Source organism: Electrophorus electricus, chromosome 26 (assembly GCF_041902795.1).
Source record: "Electrophorus electricus isolate QZ-2024a chromosome 26, ASM4190279v1, whole genome shotgun sequence".
Classification (NCBI taxonomy): domain Eukaryota; kingdom Metazoa; phylum Chordata; class Actinopteri; order Gymnotiformes; family Gymnotidae; genus Electrophorus; species Electrophorus electricus.
In genome coordinates, this window is record NC_137522.1 from 357,605 (window position 1) to 375,890 (window position 18,286).

At 45.0% G+C, this 18,286-nt stretch overlaps 1 protein-coding gene across 5 annotated transcripts; it reads right to left on the reverse strand.

Moving 5' to 3' along the window:
- Positions 1-192: 192 nt before the first annotated feature.
- Positions 193-18,177, reverse strand: pla2r1 (phospholipase A2 receptor 1). 5 transcript variants are annotated; one of them, XM_035523104.2, is made up of 31 exons: positions 17,876-18,177; positions 13,877-14,260; positions 12,869-13,042; positions 12,413-12,577; positions 12,219-12,332; positions 11,754-11,906; positions 11,037-11,222; positions 10,560-10,717; positions 10,286-10,396; positions 9,056-9,168; positions 8,768-8,937; positions 8,253-8,461; positions 7,877-8,022; positions 7,308-7,543; positions 7,147-7,196; positions 6,921-7,056; positions 6,795-6,830; positions 6,546-6,706; positions 6,076-6,140; positions 5,823-5,920; positions 5,591-5,727; positions 5,264-5,381; positions 5,031-5,170; positions 4,774-4,921; positions 4,254-4,489; positions 3,989-4,175; positions 3,707-3,838; positions 3,421-3,543; positions 2,952-3,128; positions 2,098-2,133; positions 193-1,827 (listed from the first exon to the last, which is right to left on the reverse strand). In XM_035523104.2, exons 1-31 carry the CDS (start codon positions 18,000-18,002, stop codon positions 1,607-1,609), a joined length of 4,647 nt encoding a protein of 1,548 aa, XP_035378997.1. In that variant the 5' UTR covers positions 18,003-18,177; the 3' UTR covers positions 193-1,606. The 5 variants fall into 5 exon arrangements, with proteins under 5 accessions (XP_035378997.1, XP_035378999.1, XP_035378998.1 ...); XM_035523106.2 differs by lacking the exon at positions 12,219-12,332; XM_035523105.2 differs by lacking the exon at positions 10,286-10,396.
- Positions 18,178-18,286: the final 109 nt, after the last annotated feature.

Here is an 18,286-nt window from a genome sequence, read left to right on the forward strand (position 1 = left end):
ATCAAAATCGTATACAAAACACCCAAGGGAAATCAGCTTTGATGCCTTAAACAATAGCTTCAACACATTTATAATGAACAACGACTGTTCACTGTAAGATCTCTATCAGAGAGGAATTTCCTAAGCTTGCTTGGCTTTGCTCCAGTACAAATTTTTGTTTAGTCCACAATGAAACACTCACAGAGCAACATGCAATATTAATCACATTAAACTTTATTTCATCAGCTTGTAAATCAGAAGTGTACACTGTAAATGTTTTTAAAACAAACAGGTGACCATGTTTTGATCACATGTATTGGATGTACAAGCTTCCTACATATGTGTATTAATGTGTAACCAGAGAACACTCCCCTTAGCAACATCATACTGCTCTTCCCTTTTTCTTTTTTTACCTCATTATGAATACATTTTTTAAAAATTGTCAACAAACAAACAATGACTCACAATACTGTACAGACATTTTAAATCATGTGGCAGAAAAAAATAGGGCACACTCTTATTCCAAAAGCAGTTCCACACACAGAAAAAGTATTAAGAGTTAACTGCATTAACACTTTCAATACATACAGTGCATGTACAAGATGAAAATAAAGCTATGATTGTCTCGAGCTATAGACTAATGTAGGCCGGCAGACAAAGTGGTTTTCATCTGCATATCTTGACACACATCAGCTGTGGACTGGAGCATACACTGAACCACTCAGAGCCAATCACGGCACAGAAACTACAGGCATTATTCATCTATCCTTTCAGTTCAAAGGAAGGAAGCTCAGTCGGTCTCAACACAGCTGATGCTTTCACTGACAATATGTCTATCTCATAAGGCCTCAGAAGGAAAGTGGTTAAATACACTTTCAGAATTACAGAACAATGCTTCAGTCTCCTTATACTGAAATTGTATCATGACGCTTATACAGGCACAAGCAATAAAAATGTCAGCTGTACTTCCTAATACACTGATTGGCTGACATGAACAGGCCTGTTGTGGACAGCAGGGCTTCCAGGATTTGGACGTTGGTGGTGTCTAGGGAGCAGGAGCCAATTCTGGATTAGGGCACCCGGTATTGCCTTTATTCCACCACACAGGCCCACAGCATGGGGAGCCAAAGAGAAATACAGTGCTTGTCAAAGCTCATACATCTTCCACAAGGCTACTTCAGATAAAATGGGATTCAGGATTGGAGAAGCCCAATGAAGCATTGTGTTCAGATGAACAAGGGAACAAGCTGAACAAGGGACAAGAAGATTGTAAGTAACCTCTACTAGCACAGATTTCACCAGTGCCTGACACCGTTTTCTCTCTTAACAGCCTATAAATGTGTCTATAAAGTCTCCCTGATATTGTAAAAACAAGCAAACACTTCTGCTTCATTTAGGAAATCCCTCATTTTCTTTTATATGAGTTTTTAAAACTTCATGAGGCCTTTATGTGCGTAAGCCTGCTGTTCTCAGATTAGAGCAGAAAGAACCATATGTTTACCATTTAGATTTAAAATTCATCAGGTTTGGTCCTTTTGCAGCATCCCAGATTCTTTCATTCTGTCTCTCACACACTAGTGCACACACACACACACACACACACACACACACACACACACACACACACTCACTCATCCCCCGGTTGTGTCTCCAGGTCTGTGAGGAGTACATTCCCATCTGAGTCCGTGGCCTGAGAACTGCTCTGTCTATAGTAGGCGTTTCCAAGTGATGGAAGTCTCCGGAAGCCCAGTGTGTTCCTCTTATATACGAACCACAGCAATCCAGCAAGTACCGCAAAAAACAATATTGCTACTAAAACAGCAGCAGGGACAATTCCATGATGCAAACCTGAGAGAGAGAGAGAGAGAGAGAAAGAGGGAAGGAGAGAGAGAGAGGGAGAGAGAGAGGCATCACATCATATGCCTGCACATATAGCTTCTCATAGATGCATCTAATCATAATTTCAGAGGTCAGCCATTTTGTAGGTGTGTCTTAAAACATATCTACTTTAGCTGACATATAGTACAACGCAGTAAGGCAGAAAAACAAGACGACTTCTAGGACATTAAGAGCAGACGGAGCAGCGCGGCAGGAGGGCAACAAGGAGAGAAGACTCACTATTTAGTGCCTTCACTTCCACTTCTGGATCCACCTCTGCCGTGAAAAGAGAGAAAACAAAACAACACGGTTTCAGTGACATCTTATAAACGGCCAAAAACACGGACATTCATCTGTGACAAGACTGCAGTGATGGGACATCAATCGTCTTGGATAAAAATACTCAGTCTTGTGTTCCGTACTACCATCTGGACCAGGTTGCTTATGAAGGGGAATCTGATCGGCTCTAATCAGCCTGATTGAACCAGGAATTTGAAAATCCACTAAAGCCAATCTGGGGGGTGGGGGTTTACACAGAGAGGCAAAGGCATCAATATTCCTCATCGTACGGAGAATACGGCCAGTCATCTCAGTAGCAGAGCACCGAGTTTGGGCTACAAAATGATATTCAAAGCTTTTATTAGCGCAGTAAGAGTTTTATCAGATCCAAAACGGAAACTTGGTTTCACAGGAAACTTCCCTGCTTCGGGTTCTCGTCTCTGTACAAATGCTGCCACACGGCCTCGGGGAAGCCGAGGGTGGGCAGTGTGCTGCTTGTTTTGTTTATGTTCTGTAGACATCTTACAGACGACCAAAAACACAGACATACATCTGTGACAAGACTGCAGTGATGGGACATCAATCATCTTGGATAAAAATCTGTTCCATAATGTCTGAAGTCATTATCATGTGTGTGTCTGAAGTCATTATGATGCCAAAAGATGTGAAGCAGGCAAGAAAACAATACCTACCCATACTTTACAATACCTACCCATACTTTACAATACCTATACCTAATAACGATAATGAGCACAGATGTCCACTAAAGGCACATTTGATGTTGAGGTCAGAGGTCACATATGCATGTGGGCCACCTGAGCGTGTTTTGCATACGAAGCCCAGTCTGTCCCTGCAGTTGGCCAGTAGCCACTCGCCATCCGACACCCGTGCTGACACACACGTGTCCGCCTTCATCACACTCTTCTCCGGAACCTTCCAGCGCCAGTTGGTGTAGTCCAGCACTGACCCATCCATCCAGGACAAAGCATCTCCTGCACAAAACGTGTTGATTTTTTTTCCATGCAAATGACATTTACTGATCCTCTATATCCTAAAGAATTTATCGTCCTTATTGATTTCACTTATGGCTTAAAAAATATATCACAGCTGTCCATGCCAGAAGAAAAATGTGATAAGGTTAACCCACATCTTAAAATAGATCCCACAGCACAACTAAATGTTTATGGTTAAATAACCCATGATTTTGGAAGATTTTCAGTTCTCCATTTTATGTTCTTGGCTATGGAGATGAAAAACAAACGTGTCTAAGTCAGTGACTCTTACTGTCTATATCATAATAAATCCCGAGCCACACAGTCTGAAAGCCATCATAAAAGTCCTTCAACTGTTCCAGGAAGAAGCGATTCTCCGCCTCGTCTCGGATGGTCAAAACATCAGAAGAATTCTCTTGAAAACAGAAAATAATAACCAATAGCAAACTTATGAATGTAATCAGAAAATTCTCAGTAACCCATAAAAAGGCAATGGTGTAACACTAAAGCCCGGCACAGTTCAGAGAGTCACCAGAGAGCACTTTTAACACCCTTCAAACAGGCCAGTAGCACGGTACCTTTTTTCCTGCAGTATTCCCTTGCTTCCTCTAAGGGCAGTTTCAAGATAACCGACTCGAAACTGTAGCAGCTCCCCCGAAACTTCAGCCATGTTTCTTTGCAGACCACTTCATAGGAGAACGCAACCCTTTCTGAAGGAGGAAGAGAGAGGCAGTATATTCAGGATGAGCTAATCACAGATTAAGACAGGCCACAGTACAAAAAACAGGCCACTAAGGCTTAAATGTGTGTAGGTCTATGAGGGGAGCAGAGGAAAAAGCCAGACAGTGAGCCAGACTCACTCAGACGAGGTGCGTAGCACAGTGCTCCTGAGAGCTGCATGTCACAGTCAGCCCGGTTCCAGCCTCCTGTGACATCCATATACACACAGTCTCCCAACACAAAGCCTTCATCCTCCTCATCATCAGCCAAGTTCCAGTGTGTGAACACAGTGTCACTGCCATCAGTCCAATGGTAATTTATACCATCCTGTGGGAAGAGGGATTGTTCTATATTCATATCCACACGCACACACCCCGAATGTGGTGAGTACTGTATGATACTTACATCCTCGCTAAAGAAGCCAATCCAGTGGGGCGCTGCCAGCCTGTTCACCAGCACAGTGAGGTAGGCCTGATGGAAAGGGTCCGAGATGCTCACCAGGTCCATGTGTTTCTCCATACAGCTCCTCAGAGCTTCGGACCAGCTCAGGTTGCCACGGACAACATGGTAACTCCGGTTCCTGTACTCAGAGTCTAGGTAGGCAGTATCCCTATTTGAGTGGGAGGGACGTTTAGTCACATCTGAAGCAGAGAAAGAGAAAGAGAGAGAGAGAGAGAGAGAGAGAGAGAGAGAGAGAGAGAGAGAGAGAGAGAGAGAGAGAGAGAGAGAGAGAGAGAGAGAGAGAGAGAGAGAGAGAGAGAGAGAGAGAGAGAGAGAGAGAGAGAGAGAGAAAAGGAAAGAATTTGATGACAGATTCTGTGATGCATTACCTGTGATTCAGGTGAATATTATGCACTCATCATATGAATGAAGAATACGGACAGACATATAGACACAGATATACTATGAGCATGTCAGTTCACACCTTGTGGCTTTTGACAGACAAAGCCATATCCAACCTGGGTGCACTTCTCATTATACCAGGCCCCCACTAAGTGAAAGTTGTGATTGCTGGATAGAACAGTGCATAATGGTTCAGCCCCTACACTTGCAGTGTTTAACCATTCTTCTTCCTGTAGACAGACAGACAGACAGACAGACAGACAGACACGCATCATATCCAAAGATCCTGGGAAATCAGACACACACATTCAAATACAAAACAAACGCATCTCTACGTACAGTGCTGGAGCTCTTGGGTTCTACAGGAGACCAGTTGGTGTAAGTGACCGATTTGCCGCTAACCCACTTTGTGGCATTTGTGTCCCTCAGGCCGATCCAAACGCCGGGCGAAAAGCCATCAAGCAGCATGGTGACGTAAGCTTCGATCAAAAGACAGGAGGAAGTCGTGAGCAGTCACGGAGCACAGCTAAGGCTGCAGGACGCACAAGATCACAGGGCCACGCCTCCCTCACCTTGCTCAATACCATTCTCAATGCTGACCAGTGTTCCGTGGAGGTTGGCGCAGATGGACCGGGCTTCGACCCAGGTTTTCCCCTCCTCCTGCTGTGCTGGGAGGTGCAGCAGCAGACACTAGCCAAACAGATGAGAGAGAGAGAGAGAGAGAGAGAGAGAGAGAGAGATATGAGCAACACTGGTAATGACCAACCTCCAGCACTGTGGTTGTTAAGAGCACTGGACTATAGCATTTGGATTCTGAAATATTATGGAATTCTCAACCCTACATGCAGGTATGAAATGAATTAAATGTAAATGTGTAAGCGTGCATGTCCTCACTCTACCTTGTATCCAAAGTAGAACCACTTTGGCGGACAGGCACCGATGAACTTAGGCTCCCGTAGAACCTCCAGAACGGACACGGTCCTGCGTTTGCATGCATATGCACGGGGTTCTGCACAGCGCCCCGTTGACCACTCCCCTGCACACACAGTGGACACTTAGCCACAGGAAGGCATAGGCTAATGTCTGAGAACACACAAGACAACACACTCATTCTGATACTGTACTGCTCACCAGACAGAGATGACATATAAACACATTTTTGTCCTGTTGCTTTAAGAGGTCTTCCATTTTTCCATTTCTCATAGTCTAGAGCAGATCCATCAGTCCAGCTAAAGAAGACACACACACACACACACACACACAGGGATGTTCGCACATGCAAAAGACAAATGAGCACCAAAAGACTTATTACTGTCATAAAGACAAAATTGACCACTGTGTCAAACGTCTTTTTCCATAAACCTGAGTTAAGATGCAAAAGCACCTGTAGCCGTAGTGCCCACTGCCAGCGGAGAGACCAAGCCACCATTCGGTAGAGGCACGAGGGACCTAGATAAGAGAGAAAAAGAGAGGGAGAGTGCTCTCTCACAACTTACGCTGCAAAAAGGCACTTTAATGATGCTTTCTTGAGAAACCAATGAGACTTCACACCACAAAGTTGTTTGTGTGTGTGTGTGTGTGTGTGTGTGTGTGTGTGTGTGTGTGGCATTTGATGCTTAGAGGCCATTCCCAGCCCACTAAACTCCCAGTTCAGAGGCAGCAGGGTAGATTACTGACGCCCCCTGGGAGCTCAGATCTGTTCTGGAGGGAACTTGAACATGATTCAAAATCCTGTACATATTATCTGTTTGGGCATTTGTGCACCATCCATGTGTAACAGAAATAGATTTCAATATGACATCATATACGTGTGTGCATGTGTGAGTGTGCGCGTGCGTGTGTGTGCGCACACACTTTCATCATGTGTCCCTTGATAAAGCCAGCCTCTTCTTTGGAGTGTAAGGTTAGCAGGTCTGCGCCCATCATTTTGCAGGCAAACAGCACAGACTCCCATGGGAACGGCTGGCTGCCCAGGAAGTACTCTGCTCCACGGTAAAACACCCACGGCTCGCTCTCTACCCACACCAATAGGACGTCAACTTGAGGCACCGCCACTACCATCTCCATCATCATTAAGAGTGAACATAATATAAGGTCACTTACGATTATTGTACCAATAAGGCTTTGTTATCTCTGCCCCTGAAAAAAACAAAACAAGAAAGCAATCCATCAGGAGGCGTTTTCCACAGAGACCAAAGGCAGCAGTGACCCGCCTCCTTTCGCACCAACCTCTGGGCACTTTGCATATCCACTCGTGTTTGGCCTCGCACGACCGTGGTGAGAGGGCGTTGTTTAGACCGCTGTAAGCTGCACACTCATGCGTGCTCACGTCCTCATTCTTATCCTCTATGAACGATGTCGCCACCTGCAGGACAGGTATTAGAAATTAGAGAAGAGCGTTCGGCTGGTGAGCAGAGCAGCGTTTGTTACATTAACAACACTCAACAGAACACACCCATGGGAAGGAACTTAGTCCAATGACTGCATTCAAAATTTTAAGAGAATCTGCAATTATTAGAATGAGAGAACAAAAGCAAAAAAAAAAAAACACAATTACAAAGAGAAAACAGCAACATCAGTGAAACAACGCATTCACTTATTATAGCTGCTTATGACCTATACATCTGTTCATATTTCTGTTCCCAGTTCCTGAAAACTGTCTGAGCATCCACCCATTTATCAACTCGTCCATGCATCCATCCATCTGTTCATCAAGCTGGCTAGCATCCATCCATCCCTCCATCCACCCATCTCTCTCTCTCTTCACCGGTGTGCCATCTGACCAAGCCCAGGCTCCAGCAGACTTGGGGTCTCTCCTACTGAAGCCAACCCAGAACCAGCGGCCTGCTGTACTGGAGGAGCAGAGCAGGGAGAGAGGGAGGGAGAGAGAGAAGGAGAGAGGGAGAGAGAGAGAGGGAGAGAGGGAGGGAGGGAGAGAGAGAGAGAGAGAGAGAGAGAGAGAGGGAGAGAGGGCAGTGTAAGCAGCTGCTCAGAGACCAAGCCTGCACTGATTAATAAGCCTGCAGCTCCTGAAAGGCAGCAGCCTGTTTACAAATGCTGAAGAGACATGAGAAGATCCTACAGCCTGTGTCAACAAGCAGTTGTCTTCACTTATGACTCATTATTTCAAACTCCGGACACTAAACGCAGGTGCGGATGGAAAGGCACGAGTGTGTGGAACCAACCTGTGGAACATGTTCGTGAGGAGCTGTTTGATGAAGGACTGCTCCTTGTAGTGGTGGAAACTGGCCAGGTCAGCTCCGAGAGCGCGGCAGAAAAACTCCGCCTCAGACCATGAGCGGCTCATCAAGATCTTCTCACTGTGGAACACCTGAAGAACCCGAAATGGAAAAGCAAAAATCACTCTAACCATCCCTGAGCTAAACCAGAAGAATAGCAACATAAGCCCCAGAAACAGGTTTTGATCCACAAAGCTCACCTAACCAGCCTTTTAACGAGTCCAGACCTGCTATCAGGCTCTGGGTATTTATTTAAACCATATGCCCTCTTTGGCCTCTGTTTTTAAAAGTGCGGCGTGGACAGAGGCAGAAGTTCACCCACCTTGTAGCAGTGCGGCAGGCCGGGGCGGCTGTCCCAACCCTCCTTGCAGGGCACAAGCGGGTCAAGGTGGGGCGCAGGTATCAGGGCCATGTGGAAGCTGCTCACGTCCTGCTCGCAAATGGCCAGGGCCTTGTGGGAAGTGCAGTTCTTCACCTCCCAGTGGCCCAGAGGCCAGTGACCCACCATCACCACGCAGCCTCCCCCCGTCACTGCGCAGAAAGGCGTTTTCATGCTTTCGGATTTGCTGCAGGCACTAAAACTGCTGGTTCAAGCTGAAGTTATTTATTGGTTCTTCCTGTCAGTTAGGAATGCTGTGTTGTAACTAGAGTGCTTGTCTTAACACTTGATGTTAAGTGATGAAAAGTAACTGACTGTAAGACAACAAAAGTTCTGGTACCACACGCTAAAGCGGAAGAAAACCCGAGCTGGAATGGTATTGACAAATAAACTAAGAGTCACAAACAAAAACCCAGAACAGTAACAGTCCTGTAGGGGCTGCGCTGCTCCACGCTCACCAGGCTGATGCTGGTTCCAGTTGCTGTAGGTGAGGGGCGCTGTGGAGCTGTTCTGGGTCAGCCAGCGGTACTCTCCAGTTCGGTTCTGATCTTGGAGGGCGATCCAGTACAACTGAGAAGTGGACCTGTTGTAAGTGTCAATCAGGCTGTTCAGAAAGGCCTGCTCAAACCTGCAGGAAGGAAAAAAAGCACTACAGTTTGACGTGTGTGTGTGTGTGTGTGTGTAAAACAAAAATTTAGAAAGTCAGGTTTTTGTTTCTGGTTTTGAGTAAGAGGCACTCACTCTACCTGTCTTCTATGGTGACCAGAGGTCCTTTACAGGTATAACCTCTCACTGCGTCCTCAAACGTCTGGTCTTCATCAGCAATCTTATAGCAGGACTGTCCCATCCTCTTCCAGCCCTTCAGTCACACAGAAACACACACGCACACACACACACACTGTAGTTGGTTGCTGGGTGTGTTCTGCAGTGTGCTTTGAGCTGCGGGTATGGGTCTGCCTCAGGGGAGAGACATGAGAGATATACGTCCACATGCTGTCTGCCTGCCTCTGTTTTCACAACTGTGTTCCATTTGCCCCTAATTCCACTGACTCTCATCTTCCAAGCCTGCATGCATGCACGCACAAACACGCTGCGTGGTAACCTGAACCTGCCTGTGGCCATCTGCCACAGTTACTGACATGTTTTACCTCTTCACAGATACTTTAAATGGCGAGCGTGTGTTGTGTCTGTGTGTCGAAACCAAAAATGTCAACAAGGCAGAAGATGAACCTGCACATAAATAGAACTGCTGCCCCAATTTGAGCTAGTGTGTGTGTGTGTGTGTGTGTGTGTATGCACACGTGTGTGTGGCTGTGTGTGTGTGTGTGGCTGTGTTTGTGTGTCTGTGTATCCCTGAGTCAGTCTGTCTGTATCCAGGGTTCTCTGCCCTCTGGCCTCACTACCACCTGTATCACTCTCTCATTTTCCAGCCAAATGAGTCAAAAGTCAGTTTAGTAACAGTTCGTGCTGGCGCAGGCCAGCTCCTCAATCACGCCACTGTTCCGTGGCCTCGCCCGTTCCTCATCCTCGTCAGCCTCTTTAAGCCCACGCTGACCTCCAAACACACGTAGTCACACACAACTGCATATCAGCCACTATCCATGACGGAAACAAGGCATTCAGAAACCACTATGCACACATGGCTGGATATGACACTGTAGCCCGTTTTATTTCTACAGCTCTGGACAGGTTCTCTCTTAACCGATTTGGCCATTATCACCTCTGGGTTATGTTGCAATAACGCAGTGATAGAATATGTTTAAGAGGTTTCAGGAAACTGACATGCACTAAAGAAATTAAGAATCGTTTTACGCTTGTTTTCTGTGCCTTTGTTACTTTACAGTGTTTTCTATTAACAATAACTTTTAAATCACTGGTATATGAGTGAATGTGAGTATTTTAACTCTCTGGTATAACAGTGAATGTGAGTATTTTTAACTCTCTGGTATTAGAGTGAATGTGAGTATTCTCTGCACCTCCGGGCAGCCTATGTCCAACTCTCCAGCTGGGTGCTGAATTACAAGGCCTGATGTCCGACACACTGCTGGATGCAGTTTTTCACACTCCTCAAACTCCCAGTTCCCATTCTGGACATCGTCATACAGACAAAAACACACTAAAAACATATATTATGTTCAGATATACTAATTTATAAAATTAGGAATAGTTGTAAGCAGGTCTGCATAATTCATCATGTTTTGCAGATTTTCATTCTGATAATGATGCTTGACCTTTGTCAGGTAATCTCACCTTCCTGTTTGCAGTGACACACGCGCGGCTGTCTTTGTGGCGACGAGTAGGCTCCTGCGAGTACCAGGATGTAAAAGTGACAGGTGAGCCATCGGACCACTGAACTGCTGGATGCTCAGCCTCCACATACAAACCAATCCACACTTTGGGCTCTGAACCTGAACATGAAAACATGCACACAGCTGAAAGACAGTAATAGTTGAAGCCCATATAACTACAATAAATATGTCGAAGCTGATGTATTCCCATTTGTTAATAATTGATTGACAAAGATCAATAATATATTTTACATGAATTATAAATTTTGCAGGAGTATAAGTAATCAGACAGACAAAGACTCCCATAGCAGTATTAGAAGTCAATAGGAGAAAGTAAATTTAATAGAGCTACTGTCAGAAATCACAGCAACTTGATTTACTCATTAAAGAAAAGGAGTTGGAGTTGTGGGAGTTGGAGGTGTGAGAGTAGGAGGCTAACCGTTAAGAAAGCGCAGCAGCAGCTGTAGCTCAGCCAGGGAGCGGATACTGGTCAGCTCCCCACCGAGAGACTTGCAGGTGCTAGAGGAGTTCTCCCAACTCGCCTTCTCTTCCAGATAGTGGTAACAGAAGTCGTTATGATCAAGCCAACCGTCTGGACACACGGTATCCTTGTACTGCCAGTTATCTTAAAGAGCATGACCGAGAGTGAGAGTGAGAGGAAGAGAAAGCTGTAGAATAAGTGTATTATTGGAAAATATCCTTTTAACTCTGCAATGAGAATTTCTTTGTGTGGGTGTGTAAAGATTAGGCCCCAGGTGGGTCACAGCTGTTAAGCTTTTCAGCAGAATTCACAGCCATCTATTCATACCATCTATTCTCTTAGCCAATCAGATTCTGGATTGGTGACCATAGAAACAGGATGTTTTTTTAGTATACACAGCAATAGAAATCAGAGCTCAGGAATTCTGCTAAATGTCTTGTGACATTTGCCACAAACACTAACATCACTGCAACAACTTCCCAACACAGCAATAAGACTAAGCTTCTGAGAATCAGACTAAAATGCAGTCTGACTCATGTACAGTCTGATTCACAGAAGACAAAAGGTACACTTTCAGTAGGCTGGACAGACAAAGGGATGGATGGATGGATGGATGAGTAGACAACCACACTGAAGTGCTTTAAATAAGCTGGAGAGATCAATGGGGGTGGCTACCGAGGGGTTCAGCCCTCCTGCTGATGTTGGGGGTCTTCTTGCAGATGTAAGGCACGGCGGACTCGCAGGCCAGACTGCGCCAATGACCCCACTCCCGGGTGGCATCGAACACACCACAGAGCTGGCCCTGCTGAACTGCTGTCGATGCAATGTCTGCCCACAAAACATAACACAGAAGACTGCAAGCATTAGAGTGTATGGAACCATCCGCTACACACCGGCTCAACCACACCGTCTCTCCCAAAGGCCTGGTCAGGTTTAGGGGCCACGTTGGCCAACGCTGGGCATCTGCTGGGTAATGCATACGGGATCTGGCTTTAGAGTTCTCATCCCTATGACGTCGTGGGAGCTCATCCCCAGGGCTGAGTACCGGGTAACACATTTATGGGTTTTATGCAAAATCAATCAATAACATGCATGTTATATCTGGAATTTCAAGTGAAGGATATTACCATCTCCTCTAACCTGAGGTATATTGCACCAGACTCAGGGGAGATCGATCTGACCACTGCCACCCCTCTGCCTTAGCCAAGTGATTTAGCCCAATCCACACCACCACACCTATGTCTGAAAGTCTTTCTGTAGAGACAAATCATCAGTAAATAAATGCAGACTGACACACCTGTGTGAATGTCCAGATGGCATGCAGGCATACACACCCCTGATGTAGCTGTGTTCTGCAACGTGTGTGATGGAGAGCAGATCACCTCCCTGTGACTGACAGGAAGTGTAGGCCTGGCTCCAGGTGAGGAGAGAGTTCAGGTTAAACTGGTAGCAGGCCTTCAGATCAGCGCTGCTCTCCCAGAACGAGTCGCATCCAGACACTGAAAGCACAAAGCCCAGCCAGCCGTGTTTAGGGCAACAACCTGCATTATACAGCTGGAGATATAAATGCCATTCACACGTAGTTCAGTGTGGTGTTCTTATGCCACACTTTTCTCCATTTCCCTTAGAAATAAAGAGGAAGAAGCACCATCTTTCCTGAACATGCTGGAATTCACTTTTAAAATAGTAAATCACAACAATAAATAAGTAAATACCTGTTTTTTTTTAATCAATGAACAAGATAAGCTAATGGAACAGGAGTACAGTAATAAGAGAGAAAAGGTGTGGACCTGAAGTTGGACAGAAGCCCCATCTCTGGTCCTGGTCATAGAGGCTGGTGGTGGAACACCAGAGGTGCTGGTCTTCCCGACCCTCTGACGTGCATTCCCAGTACCACTGCGTGTTGTAGAGGAAGGGCATAGCACAGGGCATGCCATGGGCGTTCCCCAGCAGGGTGTGAATTTCTGTCATCGCACACACACACACACGCACGCACACACACGCGCGCACACACACGCGCGCACACACACGCGCGCACACACACGCGCGCACACACACGCGCGCACATGCGCACACTGTTCATTTGCAGTATGATGCTATAAAAAGGCACCCAAAGAGTTCCCACTCAGATCAAGTCTGTTGGAAATATCAAGTGTTCATTAATGTGTTTCCCCATTAATAATGGCACTATGTGGCAATAACCAGTGCATTATAATGTCTTTCTGTATAATTCAAAGAACTCTGGAGACCAGGTTTAAAAGGTGTGAATGCTGCTGAACACGATGGGCGAAAAAACTACATCAGTCAATATCATAATTCCATACATCTATTTAGTGCCAAGCATAACTCATCAATGACTCATCATTTCATTTTGACTGGATGTTATTTGGGCGTCAGACCACTATTCCGGAGGCAGGTGAATGTGGCATGGTTGTGGGGTTTATTGGGGTTGTGGGATGGTTGTGGGGGTCTTTTAAGCCCAGCAGGACTGCTGGGGTTCTCACACATAGCACAGTAGCTGCTGGGCTCAGAATGGCCTTCCATCCAAACATATCCAGCCACAAGCAGTGCTGTGGTCAGAGACTTATCACTGATTAACGCTTAGAAGATGGCTCGCGCAAACTTGCGTACAGCAACAGATGGGTCAGGTGTCTCACTGTACCCCGAAACGGTGTACCGCAGCTGAGCAAATAAGAGCTCTGTTCTCATGCTCAAGCTGCTTGAGTCTCAGATATCTATCTGCACTCCTAAACACTGCTGCTACAGGTCAGGTGCATCAGCGCCCACCCCTGGTTTACCTTCGTAGGGATAAGCACAAGGTGCCTCTCCAGTTCCGCCGTAGATCCTCCACTGATGCATGCTGCGTCTCCTCACCACCACCTTAGAAGCCACAACTGCTAACTTGTTGTGCAATGATCCGTATAGCATGCTGGCACTACAGCGCCACCACATGGCCTGGAGGGAAGTGGGGCACTTGAAGATGCCCACCTCAGGCTGGTGCAGGCTAGAGACATTGATGCCCAGGCACAGGCTCGTGCCCAGATTGAAGAGACGATGCCGCGACACCCACTTCCAGAGCAGGGCCGCAGTCGGGCGATCGCAGCTGGCCATAGAGAGACCAGAGGGATCGGCACGGAGACAGCTGTTCAATGACACACTCTCCAGGAGGAACACTCCTTTACCTGAAACACACACACGCAGCACCTGGTGTTACATACAATCAACATAACGCGCGCGCACACACACACACACACATACGAGTGTTGGGATGTGACATCCTGTTTGACAGAAAGTGCTGTTGTATTTTGTATTGTACATTTCTCTTACCATTTTATGGAATAGTTTCATTGATTTATGAGCTATGCATATGCATGCATATGCATATATATATATATATATATATATATATATATGCATATGCATATATATATATATATATATATATATATATATATATATAAAAATAAAACACAATTAGATAAAATAGCAGCAATCACTGGGTTCAAGCACTTTTCTGCACATAATCCTGTATCACTGATACAGTAACTCACAGTGAGTCTCTGTGGTTTGTTTTGAGGTTTTGCAGCTCACAAATTATATTATTTAAAACCAGTGGCTTTTCTGTTTTATAAAGAGCAGCACTCATATTACTCATATTTCACACATGACACATTCCACAAGTGCCCAAATAAGAACACCAAAATGGTTTGTTATAGCACCCTCTACTGGAAAGAAAATCCACCAAAATCGACAGGCTACTTTACAGTCAAACAACTGTTAGATTATAGCTGCTTTGAATGAAAAAGCACACAAGGATTACTGCAACCCTCGTTGAAATGATTAAGCGTAAGGCCAAAGAATATTCTGAAAAGTGCTTCTGACAAATCAAATTAGGTTTGAAAAAACAGTGAGGCTTACAAAGAACTAAAATTGTGTAATACTGTCATATACAATATTGTACTGTTTAAACAGAATTTCATTTCCACTATTGAAACACAAGGGAAATTACGTATTTCCTGGTTTTGAAATACCTTTTTAGATGTTATAGTGGCTCCCTATTGGAAAAACCACACCAAAATCAGCATGCTACCTCAGAGTCCATAACTGCATGCTCCTCTAAAGTGTCATGAGAATAACTCCTGAATTATTCTGAATTATGGCTGTTTTCAGTGAAGAAGCATATCTTGGAAAGATAGACTGGCAAGTGTAGGCCACAATGTGTAACATGTTAACATGTTGACATGTTTTTGATAATTATTGACTTTTGGTGTCTAGCAAATATTCTGCTATCACATTTGTGAGGTAGGACGAGTTTGCAAAAGAAATCTGCATATGAAAAATTTCTCAAAATCTAAAATGCAGATTAAAAAATGATCCCACCTGTGTTTATTCAAACAGGTACCCAGGAAACAGAAGAAAAAAGAACATTCTGTCTACATCACACTAATGTAAAGTTAAAGCAACAGTAGGTAACCTGTATTTGAAAGTTTTTATTTGAAAGTTGCTGAAAATATCTTTGTGAAGAGATCACAGAATCATATCGTCTTGTTGTTCTCCTGATATTTGTGATGTTTGTTCTCTCAGCTAAATAAGCGATTTACTGCGGTCTACTGCTTATTTAGCACCATTTACTACAGTTTCTGTTATCAAACATTCAAGCAGGTGTGCTAGTTCTTTTGCTGATTTGCTGTAGACTACTTTTCATGTCTAAGAGATTCCTTTCTGCTCGTTTGCTGGCCAGCATTGTTGACCTTTGCCAGCATTGTTGACCTTTGCCAGTGTCCACAGGGGTTTGGAGGCGGGGCTAGAGTGAGTGAGGGGGCGGGGCCTTGAGCTTATTCACGTGTGAATTTTCAGGCCCACTCTCTTCTCAATCCTAACAACTGCAGTTTTAAAGCTAGAATTATGTTCCAAACTGCAACATGAAACTTTGTTTGATCATTATTTTGTTTCAGACAATTATTTTAAGATAAATGTTGAGACAATTTGGTCAAAATCTTTGAAATTTTGAAAGCACTGCAAACAATCAGCAACAGCAGAAGACCAGTACAATGTCTGTAAACACTTATAACTGAAGTTGTCAGACGCACGACTTTAATCTAAATACGTCCAATTATATTTACATGAAAAACACCTGCGAGTCTAGGACTGGCAGTTCACAAGTTATACTGCACCTTTCACAAAAGGTTTGTGTTCCTGGGCTTTACGGTTTTGTCTGCACGATTTGTGTTAGTTTCTTAAGATTATTTTCTCCACTAACTGAGCAATTAAGAATAGGGTTCAGCACTACGAGCTTGAACCCTACATAAATAATGGCATTTCAGAAAACAGCGTGTCAACGTACCCTGACAAGGTCGAGCATCTGAAAATGCAGCTACACTCCTAAGGGTCGCCATGCACCCAGGAGGCCTGAGAGTGGACTAATAGTGGAGAACCTTTTGGTGAGAGTATTCAATGGCCATCTGCATGAAAGCCCATGTCAAATAATGAGAGCAAGCGTTACTGGAGAGTGGGGCTATTGAAAAGCAGTGAGGTATCACGCACGCCTGATAATACACTGCACAGATAGAAAGATAGTGCAGCTAGTTCACATTTCACTTCATCAGAATGGAGCCTAATATTTCAGGGTTCTCGAGGCAGGCATGGGGTGAGGGGCTTTTGTGGAACATGACATGAAAGAGTAACCAAATCCAAGATCTGGTGGCAAACACACACAGATATGGCACTTCAAAGCGAGACCTGTACATAAACACCAGGCTGGAGACAAGACATTGCCCGGGTGGACGGCAGAATGTCTGGGAGTCAGTATCGCTGAAATGTCCCCAAGGAGAGACACTCGGGCTTGCCCTGTCTCTCTACATTCACAACATTGTAAGAATTAAAAAGGGGCCAACTAGGGTCTCATCTACACAAGATGGCTTCATATTAAACAGTGCTCTCGAAGAAGGCCAAGCTGTGATTTGAGGTACTGGATATCTTGGTAAACAGCTGACTCATCTAAAGTGAATCATGTGAATAACTGGAGATGCATAAGCACTTTGGAGCATGTCCAGATTTGTGACATGCTGTGTGGGTGTGTGACTTCTCATTCCCCTCTATCATTTTGCCTGTTTATCATTTTTGTCCTCCTTTGTAAAGTCATAATAATAAATACGTTTGATTTAAATAGTTTCCTTTCGCAGAGACAATCGGAGCAAATAAAAAATGAAAGCAGCTAAGTTATTGGACAGAATCCAATATGCCCACCACTGAATCTTTCAGTAGAAAAGACCCTAAAGGTTTCTTAAGGAGAGAAGTCATTTATATTTTTAAAATAACCTTTAAATGAGATGGGTCTGGTAACAATGTAACAGCTGTGCATGTGCTCGGCGTAGACCTGTGGTCTGCAGCCTGTGCTACAGTAGCTTAGCTGTGCTACTTCCAGATCCACATCATTCCGTAAACACAAGTTACACAGCTCGCCCTCACACGAGCTTTATCCAGCCCATCTTGGATAAGGTTCCATCCAGATTTAGGAATAGCATATAACGTAACGCTTGTTTGTAGATGATCCGAACAACACAGGAAAAAACACTGTAGCAGTCACCATCGTCGTAAGGCACAAGAGCACAAACAGGCCATCAACTGGACATACTAATCTGTTCTGCAGACCGCAGCAAACTCGCTAAGAGCTGGAATGACAATAGAGAAGACTTAAAAGTCCCGAAGGTCAACGACAGCGTCGAGGATTAACGAAAGGAAAGAACCTGGCAGTTACCATCGTTAGATATTCGTGCTTTTGCGAGGAAGAAACTTACTGTAAAACTCGGAAAGTTGACCGCTCTCCAGAACTTCATACTCTACGGTAGCGCAGCCGGAGCCACTCAGGAGTACCACGAAGAAAAGAATCGCTTTTGAAAGCGTATGAAAACGATATCCTCGCATTTCCACTGCTGTTTGAAAAGTGTAACGACTTCGCGGAGCAGAGAGAGCACATTCCGAGCTCCGGAGTACCGACTTCAGCCTTTTCCCCGCACGTTTTTCGGTTCTCTACGTCACGCCCGTCCGCAGCGCGGCAGCCTGCGGGGACGCGCCGAGGCGCGTCCAGGGGGGCAGGGGCCACTGGCCCCAGGACGTCTACACGTGTGTGTGACCTTTAGAGGTCAACACAGTGGGCATCTTCTAAACGAAACCTTCTAGATTAAAACCAGCGTGAAACTGTTCTCCTG